The sequence below is a fragment of the Tauraco erythrolophus genome, chromosome 1 (assembly GCF_009769465.1).
Source record: "Tauraco erythrolophus isolate bTauEry1 chromosome 1, bTauEry1.pri, whole genome shotgun sequence".
Classification (NCBI taxonomy): domain Eukaryota; kingdom Metazoa; phylum Chordata; class Aves; order Musophagiformes; family Musophagidae; genus Tauraco; species Tauraco erythrolophus.
The window spans coordinates 102,288,287-102,306,276 of record NC_141465.1 but is presented as its reverse complement, the minus strand read 5'-3'; the positions used below and the strand labels follow the sequence as shown (position 1 = coordinate 102,306,276).

At 37.7% G+C, this 17,990-nt stretch overlaps 1 protein-coding gene across 4 annotated transcripts in view; it reads right to left on the bottom strand.

The window, feature by feature from the left end:
- Positions 1 to 6,123: 6,123 nt before the first annotated feature.
- Positions 6,124 to 17,990, bottom strand: part of AKAP11 (A-kinase anchoring protein 11) — a 41,756-nt gene continuing 29,889 nt past the window's right edge. For 2 of the 4 annotated variants that reach the window (XM_086620359.1, XM_086620376.1), the window contains 4 exons: positions 16,703 to 16,786; positions 15,895 to 15,941; positions 13,377 to 13,537; positions 6,124 to 6,791 (listed from right to left, as the gene is read on the bottom strand). In XM_086620359.1, the coding sequence (XP_086476485.1) occupies positions 6,645 to 6,791; positions 13,377 to 13,537; positions 15,895 to 15,941; positions 16,703 to 16,786 (439 nt within the window). In that variant the 3' untranslated portion in view covers positions 6,124 to 6,644. Of the gene's footprint in view, positions 6,792 to 13,376; positions 13,538 to 15,894; positions 15,942 to 16,702; positions 16,817 to 17,990 lie in introns of all 4 variants that reach the window. The other 2 variants (XM_086620351.1, XM_086620366.1) reach the window with 2 other exon arrangements.

Here is a 17,990-nt window from a genome sequence, read left to right as displayed (position 1 = left end):
TAGAAGACTGGACACGGGTCAGAAAAAAGTAGAAATTAGCAACAGTCACAAGGAAAGTGGAGGAGGAGACTTGGAAGTTATACGAGGTGGAGACTGTACAAAATAAATACATTGGCAGTAAGCGGGTTACAGGGACAGATGGCAGAAAAAAATACCACATTATCAGACCATTTTTCTTCTCTTGATATTCATCCTATTCCTGGCTGAAGCACTGGAACTTCAGGAAACCATGTCAAGTGACTCGTACAAGAGTTCTCTTTTCCCTATTCGTAATTAAAACCAAAAAAACCCAAACAAACAAAAACCCAAATACACACACGCAAAGCTCCTTCACAGTCTTCGAAGCAGCAGCAACTTTTGGAGGAATGAAGACAAGACAGACTATGTATTTTGACTACATAAAGGCCTCAGTCCCTGTGGAAAGGTCTTGTGCGGTCACGGCCTAGATAGCCAGTACCTTGACCACAGGCATGGTCCCATGCTTGTCATGGTTAGTTCCCTCGCCCCAAGCAGTCACACGCTTTGTGGTTTGTCTTAACAGCGGGGGACGAGACAGCACTTGATTAATATGGCGCTCAATAACCAGTAAGGTTAGTGCTCTGGGTACGTTTCTTCAGCCTTGGCATGACTCACTTTCCGTAGCCACCTTCCAACCAGAGGCTTGGAGCAGTAACCAGCACGGAATTCAGTCACACCAGAAGCTCAGACTACAGAGCGAGAGGAAGGTCCGAACAACGGCAGCAGGAGATGGAGTAGCACACATGCTGGGCGAAGACTACGGAATAGCTGGAGACTTAACTCTCAATTTAATACACCAAGGTTAAACAAAGTGCACGGATACTGTTCTGTGGTTGAATAAAGCCAGCCAGAACCAGATTGCTGAACGAAAGAAAAATAAAGTTCAGGCAGGAAGAAAAAAGCTCAGACTAATCTTCCACAGGAATATCCTCTTTTTGGCTGTACAATATTTTAAGAATAAGTTAAATGTTTACTTGCTTCAGTTAACATGTATTTTCTACATGACTGAACGTGAGGCATTACCCAAACAAAAAAAAAAATCTCTGAAATACATATGGTAACGAAACAAAAAAATGTTCCTTTTGAAAGTAATCTTGTAAATACTGTAGAAATGTCCTTTAAACAATCATTGCAGAAACAGAGAATCAAGGAGAGTTGTCCATGCTGAGTGGTTTAAAACTAACTTCAGCAAAACCTGAATTCTTGAAACAAAATCCTGCTGAGATTACTAGATTCACAACACATACATCAAAAAAAAAAGCATTAAGACAGCTATTTGCAACAGCAGTACTTTTAAATCTTAGAAACAGTATCTGCGCGCAACACCTCTGCTCAGCATTAATATTTTGGGGTACTTGACAATATGCTGCTTGGTAGATCTCACAAAATATCAAAACACTTGAGGATTCTGAACACCCTTATGAAACTTCACGTTTCATACATTTTCACTAGCAGTGGATTCTTGTATTTACCCAGAAGACTCTAAATGTGACTTTTACACCAATTTCCCCAATACTTTACACTGTGCCGAAGATCAACCTCAGCCCACATGGAAATATCAAGCCAACCTTCCTAACTTAGCTTCCAGGCAAGATGAGACTGAGGTAGACTGCTTATTGGATCCTACTGGTGTTGGGTGGATTTCTTGCCCAGTCTCTCCTCACACTGAGGATTTAATTAACATAACTGGAACTGCAGGTTTATCTTTCAACCCAAAGACGGTGAAACAGGGGCTGTTGAGTTGGGGCTGTTCAGCCTGGAGAAGAGGAGGCTCCGGGGTGACCTTATAGCGGTCTTCCAGTACCTCAAGGGGGCCTACAAGAAAGATGGGGAGAGGCTGTTCAGGAGGGCCAGTTGTGATAGGACAAGGGGTAATGGTTTTAAAATAGAGGGAGGTAGATTCAGGTTGGATATTAGGAAAAAATTTTTTACCATGAGAGTTGTAGAACACTGGAACAGGTTGCCCAGAGAGGTGGTGGATGCTCCATCCCTGGAGACGTTCAAGGCCCGGTTGGATGAGGCCCTGAGCAACCTGATCTAGTTGGAGATATCCCTGTTCCTTGCAGGGGGGTTGGACTAGATGACCTTTGAAGGTCCCTTCCAGCCCTAACGATTCTATGATTCTATGATTCTATGAAACAGTGTTCTCATGCTCTTCCTGGACACCAGTTTAATTCTGTAAGAAGTATGCCATCTACTGATGCACTATTTACTATACCATTCTTTAAGAGCCTTAACACAACCACTGATCAAGACCAGCCTTAGCTGTGTTAGCCAAGAAGAAAAATAGTATTCCATGAATTTCCAAGAAACGACAGTGCTCTCAAAGCCAGTGAAATGTGTTTTATTTTAAGCCACTGCTAAAACAAGGACAAATTTAGTGCAACCTGGAGTTCATAATCTGAAAACTGAGTATAGTTAAATTACTAAAATGGCAAAACTCATCACCATTATACAGTACAAGACCTTCATATTCATTGAGTACAGTAACATAAACATTTACAGTTATCCAAACTGCTTTTGGTATACAATTGCATCACTAACTGGGCTGTGAATTACTGTAACACTGCACAAATAAGCAGCAGTTCCAGCAAATGATAATAAATTTTAGTATTAAATACTATTCGGACATTACGACAGAACAAAGGCCCTCTAAAACTACAACTCCAGCTATACAACAGGAATGTACAAAGATGGTACAAAATAAAGTGACTACAGTGGCTGGGCTCCATACTTGCCTCTTCAGAGCTCAAGTACAGTAAATGCTCAACAGTAGTGGCTCTTGCTGAAAAGCCAAAATTCTTAACCGAAATCATTCCTGAATCTTGTATTTTCCTTTGCAAATCAACTTTGTCAAACTAGGGTTTTTTTGCGCTGGTGACAGTGTTTACTAATTACTGTGTTCCCATCTCCAACAATACGTGGCTCTTTATAGAAAAGGTCCCAGACAAAGTTACATTGGGAAATGCAACGCTTAAAATCCGATACCATTTTTGAGAGACCTAATTAGTCTCGGAATGTGGGTTGTTGAGTTTTCGGGTTTTGTTAAGTTTTTTAACAAGCTTACACAATCTTTTAAAACTCAAGAACAAAGATACCACACAGATCGCATCCACGTACATCGTCTTAGCTACTTCTTCACATCCTCATTTTGAGACAGCAAATCCTCTTTAATTTTAGCCTATGGGTTTCAGTTTTGTTTGGTTTTTATTTTAAGGCTTTATACATACTTCTGTATTATTTATGCACCTCGTTCTGAAAGCTTAAATTTGTTCTATATATGGTCACTTTAAATTGCTAATTTATAGAGGGACTATTTTCAAAGTGCTTTTTCTACAGAATCTTAGAAAAAGCATCCGAACACTTTCATTTTTCAGAACACCAAATGTATTTACCAAGGGATTGAGACAGGGTGTCTTCTGGAACAGTAACACCATTGTATATATTTTCCTCAACTTAAATATGAAATTACCAAGCCAGCTTTCCCATACATAAAAAAAAGCAAGATGAAACAAACTGTACCTTATTATGTTCATTTATAAAGCAGAGCCGTCTGCTCTTAAATGGACCAAAATGTGGCCCTTCATGTTTTTACCGTTTTCATTGACACTTCTGTATTTGCAGTCAGGAGTTTTAAATAAACTCACTAATAGCATAATTTAAGACTTGCATTAGCAAAGAACAGCTTTCTCACTAATATGGCAGACAGAATCAGTCAGATACAGAGTAAAGTTTCGTGAAGATTATTAAAATTGTTAAATTATAATAATTTCGCCAGGGTAGTTGAATGCTTTCCCCATTTTGATACCCAAGGAGAAAAGTCAAGTCATCCAGACCAAATTTAAAACAATTTTGTACAAAATCGACTGGGTTTTTTTGTTTAAGTAAAAATGAAGTTTTTTATAAAATATTTTTCTCATGTAAATTTGGCAACTATGCTGCTTTCCTTAGAGGCTAATAAATCAATTTCTCCCTTAATATAACACCAATCAATAGTTACATAACCTATTTGATCCAGTCCGAAAACCAGATTCCATTTATAAAAATAATTTTTACTGCAACTATCATCTACTTAACTTTGAAGAGTTATAAGTTTTGGGAATCGCACAATCTTCTGCCTTTCCCCAGAAAAGTAATTAAAAAGAAAAACCACTTCACCAGCTTTGTAAAATCCAACATACTGAATAAATCAGTTAAAAATGGCTGTTCCTGTGGTGATGTTTTGTTGTTTGTTTGTTTGTTTTTTCAAATGTACAGCTTTGTACCTTTACAATGCCTTCAGTATCTTTCGCGATTTGGTTTTGGACACGTACAGAAACATTGTACTAGTACTACTGTATCCTCATGCCCTGAAATTACACTTGGTGAGACTGAAAGAGTCCAAAACCCAGAGCAGAATTTAGTTCTGAGGCAGTGTTTTTAGTATTTTCTTTTCTTGATCTTTCAATTTTATAGGTAAATTTGCACATTATTACTGTGTTAAAGGGAAGATGTTACAGCCCGAGAATCATTTCAAACAGTTGTCTGAAACAACGTTGAAAATCAACCTTAAAAAAAAAAGCAAGAAAGGAGCATGAGGGGTAGGGGAGGGGAAAAAAAGGTCCAGATAGCTTTTGTACAACTCTTTAAAAATATCTGTTACTAGCCTCATCTTCCGAATATAGGAATTAAGATAACTGCCCCCCTCCCTCTCTCCCCCCAAACTTTGGGCTCTAGAGAAAAACAATTCCTGAAGCTTAGCATCATATTATAACAAGACAAAAGACCTTGTAATGGTTTTTGGTCTTTTTGTCACGACATACATAGATCTTTCAATTAGTGAAATGATATATGAAGTCCAGTAATAAACTATGAGCATAACAGAATTTTAAGTTAGTGGTAAACATTTACACTAGAAGTTCATATCGGTGGGATCTCATACACATATAGATACGTATAGAGCTCTATGTCTGTATGCACGTGTGTGAACACGCATATGTGCATATACAAAAACATTAAAAATATTTAACTCTGTGAGAAAGGTGAACCTCATGAGATCCAAGGCAGAAATTGAGATGACAAATGAGAACTATAACAAACCAAGCCTCTGAAAAGACCAGTGGAATGTCTTCCTGAAACACAAAGACATTGCAAGAAGAGTGCTTCTGAGTTTACCAGTATGACACCTCATAGTAATACAGGAGGTGGGGGAAATCACTGTACATATGCCATTAAAATTCATGAATAGATTTAGAGACTTCATCTCTCCTTGTTTGGGATCAGAAACTTAGGCACCATGCCAACAGTATATTTTTCTATGAAAAAGCTCTTAAGATTCTTTTGTTCATCCAAAATAAGTAAGACTGTGATTCTCTTGCAAGTGATATGAGTTTTGGCGTGGCAACTTTGCAATTACCAGCACGTGCCTTTTTCTCTCAAAGGATGTACAAAAAAACAACCCCCAAAAAGCATTTTCAAACCACAGGATATTACAGGCCCAGATTTCCCTTCAGTCAGAAAGGCACGTCAGCAGCACTGGTGAGAAACCTAACTAGACTCCTAAAAAGACCTGATTAAAAGTGCCTTTAAAAAAAATTCAGTGAAGGTAGTTAAGAAAAACAAAAAAAAATCAATTTGCAAGAAATTTCCCCTTTATGTTTTAATTAGCTTTCTTTGCTAAATGCTTAAGTGCTCACTGAGTAACAAAACTCTCTTTATTACTGAAAAGTAAATTCATATATGGAGGCTAAGAAATATAGGATTAGACTAGTCAAAAAGATGGTCGAAATCCTCAGAGGAAGAAGTTTCTATCTGCCACTTTTAACACATCTACGTGAGAGACTAACATACAAATTCTTCGACACAGAATTAATGTCATAGAAGTATTCACATACAAAAAGCTTCAGTAAGAAATTTAGCAGTTTAAGCTCTGTCGGCAAGCTTCAGGAAACCTCACTGAAGAAGTATGTATGAAATTATGCTCAACTACCCACTCTGCCCTTCTACCAGCTCTCCTGGCTACCAGTAGTCAACAAAAGGGAACACGTATTTGCACCTCAACAATTTCAGAGCAGACTCTCACATCTTCACATAAAGTTAAACTTGATAGAGGCAGTATTAAGGGGCTGCTTGGGTATATCACAATTTGGTTCCTGGCAACAGTGCCCATGGGCACATAACACCTGGCCAATATCGATGATTTTCTTCATTGTCTGCAGCAAGGTATTCCAGAATAGATTTCTGTAGAACTTCAGCATTCTTAGTCCCACTATGAATACAGCACACATACAAGTGGAAAAAGAGCTCTCCTGGCACAGCAGAGATGCTGAGTATCACGCCTTGGACTCTCTCCTCTGAACTACTATCATAGACAAGCGATTTTTTTCCATAAGTATTTCCATGTTCTGAACACAGCAGTAAATACAAGTTATGCATGGGTGGACAATAACGATTATGGGCTGAATAAACATACCATGTGCACAGTATCACAAAGCACAGCACAGCTATTTTGACTTTCACCTCGAAGTCTTTTAAAGGCTGACAATTACTTGAACATTCATTAATTGAATTTTACTTTACATATCTGTGTTCTTCCTATATCCTTTGCAAAGAGGAATGAGTTGAAGAGTGTTGCATCTTTGGATTTTTCAGATGTTTTCCAGAAGCCAACCAACCAAAGACTTATTTAGAGCTTGCTCTCCATCAGACACCTTCTCTATCATTTCACAATATTTCAGCACTGCTTGCAAGAGATCTCCAACTCTCCAATCTCTTTCTCGCAGTCTCCTGGAAAGCTAAAGGGGAAAGAGAGGAACACAAAACAAACCATTTTCACCGGCACATCCTGATTAACAGTTACAGAAGTTATTCTTGAAACCTTAGCTCATAAGAGATCAGTTGTAATGAGTTAATCGTTATTCCCACATCTATAAAAACAAAAGCTTCCACACGAATCAGGCATTTCTTTTTAGGGCACTTTTCACAAAATTTTCTTCTGGAAGGAGTGACATTTTCAAATGATGTGGTGCCACAGGTATGAAGGTTGTGGTTCATCAAGGCTGCAGAAAACAGGAAATTCTGAACGCAAGATTAAGACATTTGCCATCCCTCCCATGCCAATAATGCACATATAAAAAGACAAAAACTCAGTCTTAATAAAAGGATGTGGATTTTCCTTTCACAACATATAGTGTGGTTTGGGTGGCAGAGACGCTACCCTCAATGAAAACAGTGTCTTCAGAATTGGGAAATTATAACATCTTGGGGAAGAGGAAAAGGTGAGGGTTAAGTTAAACTACCATTTGGGAGGAGAGATCAGTGTAGCTGAAAACATTTTTTTTTTTTTTGCCCAGGAAAAAAATCTTCCTTTGCTTACATGTCAAGCTCAGCTATATATGGAAGAAAGCCTGCCCCAAGACAAGGATGAATCTGCCATTTTGCCCAGGAGTAAAAAAAAAAAAAAAAATAGAAAAAAAAGAAGCTGTTAGTTTGGTTTTTTTTAAAAAAAAAAAAACACAGCAAAACAAAAAACCACAACCCACACAAACAAACTTTATTCTCTGTAGATTTCTGGACAACTGTCAATGCTGCATTTAATAAAGACAATTTAGACACTTACCCTACTTAATTCTTTTACTGCCTTTTATAGTCCTTACCATGATATTCTATAAATTAAGTTTAAAACAAGGTCATAAACAATGTTCAGTGAAATGGCTTCCACAGCCACAAAATTAAAAGTTCATAATGTTGCTTCTATGACACCTACTAGATTGAAATATGAAATTCTATTAAAAAAAGAAAAGTAAGACAATTTCTCTCTGCTTCTTCACCTAGCTCATGTTCCCACTGCAACAAGGCAGCTGACAGAACTGACAGGAAGAGTGTGGATATAAAAACAAGCATAAACAATAAACTTCTTGAGAAAGTAATTAACTGGAATGAGCAAAAAAGACTTCCTCTAATCTTGAGTATAATATATGCTGAACACTGAAACTTTTTTCAGTGAAAAAAAAAAATATTTTATACATTAAAGTGGACTGAAACCTGTAGTTATTTTTGAGAATTATTTGTGAATTTTGAAATAGAGCACAGGAAGCAAGAGTTTTATAGTCTGCAATGGGCAATTTTGTAGATGGTGTTTGTTGGTTTATAAAAGAATGGTCGTTTTTCTTACGCCAGAGGAAAGTTTGGCTAACGTCCAAAGACCTACTTAAGCAAGTACAGTGTAAAATTTCTCTCCAAAGAAGATACTGCCATGGTAAAATGACAGATTTGGCACTTGGCTTCACTAAACTTTCTATTTTAATTTAGAGTTCAAAGTTCACTCCCACTATTTCTTTAGCCAACTGATCAGGGTTTTACTGTCAGACAAGCAAAATATTGGAGTTTATTCAAAACAGACACCAGGAATCCTAAAACAGCTAGATAAGGTCTGATTAAAAATTGAACACATATTTTTTTTTAATCCAGGCACTTGCATATCCACACTGGCAGCCTTCTCAAAAAAGTTAAGAACTATCTATCTTAATTTACTGGCTTCTTGTTCTAGCTCCTAACAAATGTTTTCAACTTCTTTCTGCCTTTCTGAGCATAACTTCTATCCTTAAGTAAAAGTTCATACCCAGCTGCAGCAAGTAATACCTTGCCTGATAATACGCTAGGAGTATTTTTGTCTTTCATCCAGCCACACCACATCGGCAGCTCATTACCTGCTGCGATCAGCCAACAAAAGCCTTTCCTCTCTTCCAGAACCCACCAGCTACTTATAGTGAAAATTACTGTCTTTAATGTGATCTAAAGGCCTGGTTCATTCCCCGTGCAACTGAGGAAGCTTTCCAAAGTACCTACGAGACGGTCAAAACTGGCGAGAGATCAGTGCATAGAGGTCAGTTCAGTTTTCTTCTGGGCTCTAGTGCCCTCTGGAGGTGCTTGTCTGGCTTTACTAGTGACAGAACTGAGAATGAGACTGGCTAATTTAAGACGCTCAGTTTGGGTCAGAGATCATCAGGATCAGGCTGGAACCTACTGCAAGACTTCTTATTTTGTACTACTAAATAGCTTATTTTTATTAAAACAATCCTGAAATAACAGTTTATTTTCAAAAGGATCTTAATACAATCACAAGGATCCTTTCAGAGTCTTCATTCTCTGAATTTATGATCTGAAAAATTTTGAAGTATATTTTAACTTCAGAAACTAATCAAATGATATTTGTATGCATCCTAATCTTTCCTATACAAGATTATTCAGACAGAGATTGTGCTCTGAAAATTCTGCATTTTCCTTTGAACTTTAAGAAACAGTGAGAGATGCCGAGTTAGACTGACACAACAGGCAAATTTCTGGGGTCTGGCAATTCAGTTTAGATACAAACAGCACAAAATGGACAAGAGCACAAGTCTGTAGACAGACAGTGTTACACATTCCAATTGGGAAATGGGATGGAATAAACAACAGGTAATAATTCCCTGCCTTCAGGGAGGAAACAAGATTTCAATTAATTTAACATAACTGCATTTGGAGAACTAAAAATTAATCTATGAAATGAAGTGAAACAATTAACTTTTTTAGTATTTTCAGGACTGCATGACTACTGCCTGCCTGAGGTCTTATGTTTTATCTTTAGGTGTCAACTCAGTATCAATTTGTGACTAAGTGTCAAGTAGAAAAACATAACATTTTTTTTAGGAGTGCATACTTAATAGACACTGCTATTTTCCAGAGTGCTCTTCTCAGCATATCTTCTTATGAGGGTAGCTAGAGTGGTGTTCAGATACACAGCCAGCTAATAACATCTTTCCTATGTGTCTTCAGGCATTGGCTCAAATAGTAGCATGACACCTTTGAGGTCTACTAAGTCAGAGCTGACAGAAGAATAAGACAGACTCGAGGAAAAATTAAAAGAAGAGGCATCTGCCATCTATTTTTTGTTTTATACGTTATGTTGCAGTGTAAGATAGAGCGAGCTCGCTCTCACACACACACACAAAGGAGATTACCATTAACACTGTGGGTCCTACCACTATTCTGCCCGAGTATCTGCAACACTGCAATCCACATACAACAAGCATGAAAGAGATGGATAGATCTTCAAAAGATGGCAAAAATGACTCATGAGGTCAGAACAACTGTAGTCACTAAACTCAAGTCATTCACATCAAAAGCACTTCAGAGAATGCTGGGGCAAGCATGTTAGAACAGAAAAAGTGAGGTATTTTCTTCTTTATGTTAAGACGCTTATAAACCGTAACAAGGAAGGAACATATGTACACAAGGATTAAACCCAGGAATGCCAAATAAAAACAGAAATGGAGAAAAGTATTGGCAAACTGCCTTCTAGTTTATGAAAGCATGAAGTCCACTAAGTATCTAGAACTAATGTACAATAAAACATATCTCTGAAAAAATACTAAATCAAACATACCAAGCTCCAGTAAAGGAGCAGAGAGGATGTATCTTAACTTGCCGAAAACACATTTCCGTATTTTCTGGGTTATTTAAAATAAGAATGCAAGACTTCCAGCTCTCGAGATGGAATACATACACCACACAGTTACATAGGCAAAAGAAAAACAGAACTAGCATTATTTTTATGGACTAGAAAGGGAGAAGCCACTTAGGAAAATTCAGCCCAGGTACGATCTGGACTGCCCTCTCAGTACCTTTCATAGTTTTAACACAAGTCTACAGTAACTAAGCACCACAGGTGCACACATTCATCTAAGTTTGGGAGTTTGTTTAGTCCTACTGGCCTTCCTGGCCACCCCCCGTTTCTGCCAACATGATGATCTGAGCTTTGGAAAGCATCAAGTTGAAGACTCAATACTAAATTTCACAACTGAGAGCAAGCTTTTCCTTCCTTGGTATACTGAGATGCACATTAAGTTGTTTTTGCCAGATCTTAATTATTAAAAACATATTAATGGCATCATGTTAATGCACATGTTACCAGGTCACAAAACAAAAATATTTGATAATTTATCACTCCTATCAACCCCATCATTAGAGACAATGCCTATATATCTGTTAAGTTAGCCTTTCAGTAGCCAGGTAATATTGAAACTATTCCTTGGTAGAAGATTAAAAAAAATAGGTCAAACGTAATAAATGCCAGATTACCATGTGCAGTTTGGTGTGTAGCCCAAGGGAGTAATTTGTATTATTTTACAGAAATAAGAAGTTTCTTTTATATGTTTGTGACAGGAATACTCAGGTCAGTACACATACCAAAATGTTGACCATTCCCTAAGAGACACTAATTAGAATCACAGAATCATTTAGGTTGGAAGAGACCTTTAAGACCATCAAGTCCAACCGCTAACTTAACATTGCCAAGTTCACCACTAAACCATGTCCCCTAGCACCACATCTACAAGTCTTTGAAATACCTCCAGGGATGGTGACTCAACCACTTCCCTGGGCAGTGTGTTCCAACGCTTGACAAACCTTTCCATGAAGAAATTTTTCCTAATAGCCAGTCTAAACCTCCCCTGGCACAACTTCAGGCCATTTCCTCTTGTCCTATCACTTGTTACTTGAAAGAAGAGACCAACACCTACTTCACTACAATGTCCTTTCAGGTAGTTAGGAGCAATAAAGTCTCCTCTGAGCTTCCTCTTCTCCAGACTAAACAACTCCAGTTCCCTCAGCTGCTCCTTGTAATATTTGTGCTCTAGAACCTTCACCAGCTTCATTTTCTTTCTCTGGGCACACTCCTCAATGTCTTCCTCATAGTGAGGAGCCCAAAACTGAACACAATATTCAAGGTGCAGCCTCACCAGTGTCAAGTTTAGGGGGACAATCACTTCCCTAGTCCTGCTGGCCACACTATTTCTGATATAAGTCAGGGTGCTGTTGGCCACCTGGGCACAATGCTGGCTCATATTCAGCTGGTTATCAACCAACACCTCTGGGTCCTTTTCGGCCAGGCACCCTTCCAGCCACTCTTCCCCAAGCCTGTAGTGTTGCATGGGGTTCTTGAGACCCAAGTGCAGGACCCAACACTTAGCTTTGTTGAACCTCATACAGTTCGCCTCGGCTCATTGATCCAGCCTGTCCAGATCCCTCTGTAGAGCCTTCCTACCCTCAAGCAGATCAACATTCCTGCCCAACTTGGTGTCGTCTCCAAGCTGACCGAGAGTGCACTCAATCCCCTTGCCCAGATCACTGATAAAGATATTAAACAGAACTGGCTCCAATACTGAGCCTTGGGGAAAATCACTTGTGACCAGCCACCAACTGGATTTAATTCTATCCACCAGAACTCTTTGGGCCCAGTCATCCATCCAGTTTTTTACCCAGCAAAGTCTATGTCCCTCCAAGCCATGAGCAGCCAGTTTCTCCAGGAGAATGCTATGGGAAACGGTGTCAAAGGCTTTCCTAAAGTCTAGGTAGACAACATCCACAGCCTTTCCCTCATCCACTACCAAGTTACCTAGACACAGAAGGAGATCAGGTTAGTCAAGCAGGACCTGCCTTTCATAAACCCATGGTGACAGGGCCGGATCACCTGGTTGTCCTGTATGTGCCACATGATGGCGCTCAAGATGATCCACTCCATAACCTTCCCTGGCACCAAGGTCAGATTGACAGGGCTGTAGTTCCCCAGATCCTCCTTCCAACCCTTCTTGTAGATGAGCGTCACATTTTCTAACCTCCAGTCAACTGGAATCTCCCTAGTTAGCCAGGACTGATGATAAATGATGCACAGTGGCTTGATAAGCACTCTGCCAGCTCCCTCGATGCCTCTGGATGGATCCTAAAGCCTAATTCTTTAAACTTTTGCCTTCTCTTTGGCCACAAATTAAGTTAAATCTATAAACCCAAAATAACAGCACTTAAAAATGAAACAATTTTATTGAGACTTCTTTCTTAATAGTTTTGGTTGCAGTTGCTTACAGAGTAAAAATATAATTAACATTTAATTAAAACAAACTTCTTTCTGATAAGTTTTCTAGCATTTTCTAGCACAAAAACTGAGGCAGAACATCAGAATATTAAGTTAGAAATTAATTTGCATGCACAAGTTCTCAGAAAGATTCAATTTATAGAAAAATATTAAGTAAAAAATGCTTGAAAAAGTATTTTTTTCACTAAACAAAAATGCTCTAATTGTATCCTCTTTGGAGTAAAACAGCGAAAATCCCTTGTGAAACAAGTTAATTCAGCTTTGATTAACACTGTTTTATTTATGGTGCATGCACAGGTTAAACAGGCTGTTTCACTTTGACCTCTCAGGATTTAAATAATGATTTCCCTCAACAGCAAATACCCGTTATTATCGAGTGGCAAATAAAGTCATAGCAGTTAGTGTATCACAACAAATGGAAATCAAGCAAATCCTTCCCCTTCCCCACCACCCACCAAATCCAACTACTTACAAAAACAAATTCCCTTGCAGCAGCGTCACGAAAGTGAAGATCAGACACCTCTGTTTCAGAAGCTGCCAGCCACTGGAGTGCTGCTCTGAGCTGGAGGTCCACTAGATTTGGTTCCAGATCAATATTCACTATCGCTAAAGTCTTTCGTATTTGTTCCAAACCTAGCATTAAAAATAAAATCATCAACTCTATAGCTTCAAATTGTTTCCAAATATTATCTTAAACCCCTCAATTTAGTACACACATAATATGAAAGGAAGCAATCATGCTGAAGTATTTATGTACTTTCACACAAGCAAGTGCTGTTTAACCCATTTACAACTCTGTGCAAACATAGCTGAGTATTAAATGACATCTAAGCTCTAACGTATGTTTCAAATGACAAGGAATTTAACACAGCCTTCCATAAACGGAACAGCCATGGCTCTCCCATTGTCCACCAGTTATTTCTGTTTCCAGTTGCTATTTTTTGCTGTGCTTTCATCTACTAAATTTTTTTGAAGCGTGTATTTCAGAATTCTTTCCTGTACAGGCAGACTGATCAGACTGTCTCTGAATATGTTCCAAAATACAGTACTGTTTTTACTGAGGCCTATCCAATTTTTCTACACTTCCTTTACAGTGTGAGTTCCAAAAATTAACACAGTATTGGAAGAGCAGTTGCATTAGTAACACAGATAAACTACAGTATTCTGTTCCTACTCTGAATTTCTGTATCCAGCTATCACAGTAATCCTTTGTCACACTCTCAGAACCAACTAAGCATACGTGTAGCACCCTCCAAATTGTTCTTGAAGTCTCTACTTCCAGACTTAGCTCTCTAGAAACGAGGAATATATTTGCAATAAAAACACATGTTCACATGTAGTTTACCTCAGTCTCAGTACTCTTCCAATCAAGTTTATGAAAATTGAGGTACATTCTTAACTGGCAAAGTTAAGCAAGATGAAATAGATTCCCCCAGGAGGTAAAAGACAAAGAATATTAACTAGTGGAACTCTCAACATAAGGGTGCTTTAGGTGGCTAACAGAATATTTGTCTAGAAGCCCCAAAATCTAACATCTCTATAGGAGAAAGAACGATTATAAAAAAAAAAAAATTATGACACTTAGTAGATGGAAAACATTGTGGTAATGTACCACTGGGAAATCTTGATGTATTTTTTAGTTTTACAAAATAGATGTGCATTTTGTAATAACAAGGCTTTGTTTCAAATTCTTCGGTGAACAAGGCGCAGTCAGCTTAGAAAAAGCCAGACATTTCTAGGTATGACATAAACAGAACTTCCCAATGTACAAAACCAGGTACAAAGGTTTTCTATCTAGAACACTATTTAAACGGTCCTACAAGGAAAGTAAAACAGAGTCTTTTCAAAATAATAGTGAGACAGTGAAGAAATTAAACTGGAAAAAGTTCACAAGAAAATCCTTAATACAATATAGTCTGTTGCACTCTGGGAGACATCTAAACTGTGTAAAGAAATAAAATCAAGCACCGCTTTAATCGAGCAATTTCAATGTTTAAGATACTCAAACTTTTCAAAGTCAAGACAAAAAGAAAGCAATGGTATATTGATAACCTAGATGAAACCTACAGAGCAGAAATTTTTTAAATTATTACTATTATTTTCTGGGGAAAAATACTAAACAATTTAGTTTTTAGTTTAGTTTCTATAACCTTACAGTCGGATCTGATTTAAAAAAAAAAGAGATGCAGTTCATTTCCATACATTTTCCAGAAGTTAAAAAAAAAGAAATAATCACACATTTTTCTGCTTACATCAAGACAATGTGCAACATGGCTGAATATCCTCTGTAAGTGAGTAGCAGAGGATTCTTGAAATGCTTATTTTGTCTTCAGAATATACCCAACACAAAGAAAAGCTCTGTTAAACTTGCTCGTAATATCAGCTCATCTTTAAATCAGCCTCACACACTGTGAGGGTGTTCTCATTTGAGTTAACCTTTGGCACTTCAATCAGACTGCAACCAGTGCAGAGATCTTCTATGAATCAGAAAACTGTAATAACATTCTAAATAGATCTTATTTTATATTTCAAGAAGAAAGATTATAGCGAATGTATCGAATCCCAAGTTTTTTCATGGTTTCTCATTACTCCTCTTCCAAGGTTAACACGGCCAGTTTGAATAACTTATTCCGTATCTCGAACGCAGCCATGCATGGCTCCTTAAGTATTATACAAAGAAGTTATTTTATGCATATAAATTCATGCTTTCCATGAGATGATCAGAGTTCACTACCTTCCATTATTAAGTACCTGTGTGAGCATCAGAGACTAGCATTTCCCTAAGGCTGTAAATTTCAGCGCATTACGAGGTGTATGTAGGGTATTAATCTAGCAATATATTCTGACACTTGACTGACATGCATTATGATGAACAGGGATAAGAGGGTTGTCAACTTGTTTTGCAGACTACAGAAGCACAGAACTAACAAAAATAATTCATGTAGAGTGCACAGGTCAAGAACAGTCATATATGCTGGAATTGACATTACCTTCTACAGCATCCTTGGAGTCCTCATCTTTATCCTCTGTTCCATCACTGTATTTTAAAAACAAAACGAAAAAATTGTTACAATCCAATATAAGCAGTCAATCCTAAGACTGTAATGAAGGTTAAAGGACAAGAAGGTCATAAAAGAATTCAGAAGTCATCATGAAAAGAAGCTTTGCTTCTCACACCATTTCATGTTGGAAACAGACTTAAGAACTTCACAGGATTTGCTTTTAGGGAAAGAAGGGAGGAGAGAGAAACAAGAGAAGGGTGTTAAAAAGAAAGACTGTAATATGAAGACAGTTTAAAAAGAAAACTTACTCATTTAAATTAAGGAGGACAGTTTAGTTTTGCTTCATATCTGAAAAGGTCATGCCATCTTATGTCACAGGTATGAACAGCTATAGATTATTCAAAGCTGTAAGTCATAACTGTTCTACAAAAACCAATTAACAAGCAATTTTGAAAGTTTCCACAAGCTAAAGGAAAAAACAGAAATCCTGTAGGAAGCAAGCTCTAGTTTGCATGAAGAAGTAAATCTAAGGACTCGTAAAAGTGCAAGCAAGAACATGCACAAAAGGGCCCTTTTATTTTGCAAGCAGAACACATTCATCAGTTTAGCACAGCAAAATTTAACCATTCAGTATGGATTAATTAATGAAAAAAATCATATTGTGATTAAGTGAGAAGAGTGTGAATAATGTATCAGCATAAAAAAAAAAAGCACCGCATTTTTGTTTTCCAAAATGATAATTTCATGCATTAATTATGAGGAACCCATCTGGTTTATATTTCTCAACTCAACCAACCTGTCTGATGTTGGAAAGGATAAATTCTCCTCATACATATCCCCTTCTAAACCAAGACTGCTCCAGCTACTGCTGTTACCATTACTGCCAGGAGAAGAAGAGAACACAGCTGAACTAGAAAAGAACAATAGCTCAAACTAGAACCTTCATTTTCCTTAGAGCTGTTTTGTCAAGACATTTAATGCAAAAGCACTGAAACTTCCTCAACAGGTTTGTTGGAACAGAGTATAAAACACGATTGTCAGTGCTATTCAGAGCAGCAATGTGCACAGCAATGCAAAACTGGTAAGTTTCAGTACACAAGTGAAAGTATTAATTTGACTCACTAATCTTCTGGATCAGTGCTAGCAGTAATTCTGTCCTTAGGTCTAAGCACATTGCTCGTTGCTTATATAAGCTCAATGATTTCAATATGGTTACTCATAGGAATATGGGTTACAACTATAACATTTGCTTAAGGACTAGCTAAGAGTTCATAAAATTATACACTGAAGACAACTGCACAAATAAAATCCTTCCATCTCACTCCAAAAATCCAGTAATGATCTCCAACAGTCTGATGAGAAAGAATTCTTAGAGCAAATAATTTTTTTTTAAATTCTGAATACAATTCTACAAGCTGTTCTGATAAAAATAGGGGGGGTTTATATATCGTGAAAAGAATACTAAAAAGATTACTTCACTCACAGCTCAAACTTACTGCATTTATTCCATGACTACATTCCAGCCAATGCAAAGAACTGAAAAAATTGAGCATGTCCTTGCACCAGTACACTTTAGGTGTTATAATTAGCAGTTTGTTAATCCTGTGCTTATGTACAAGATTGAGCTACTCATATGATTAAATAAACCTCTGTTCCCCAACTTCACACCTCCCCCACAGCAAATCTGGAAGCCTTCCAAGAACAGGATTTCAAGATAACCAACATTCTTTGAGAAAGCTAGATTGTCTGCTACAGACAGTATGAGAAGCCATGAAGCAACTCCAGAGAACAACTGCTGCAAGAAGATGCTTTCTTCACCTAAGTTTTGTGTGACTTTTAAAGCTTTTCTTTTCCAGTCAAGGCAAATAGTAAAATTTAAAACCACAAATGGTGGAAAGAAACATTTCAAGAGACACTTTAATTTCTTTCAAGAGTCTGCCAGTAACAGCATCACCTATGAGTGTCCTTTGTTTCCCAGTATGCCAGTAATCCTAATTTTGAAACAGTAACAGCAGGTTAGCAAGCCTGCAATATGAACACACCCAAAGGGGGCAGGAGGGGAGAGAACATTAAAAAGTTGCAGG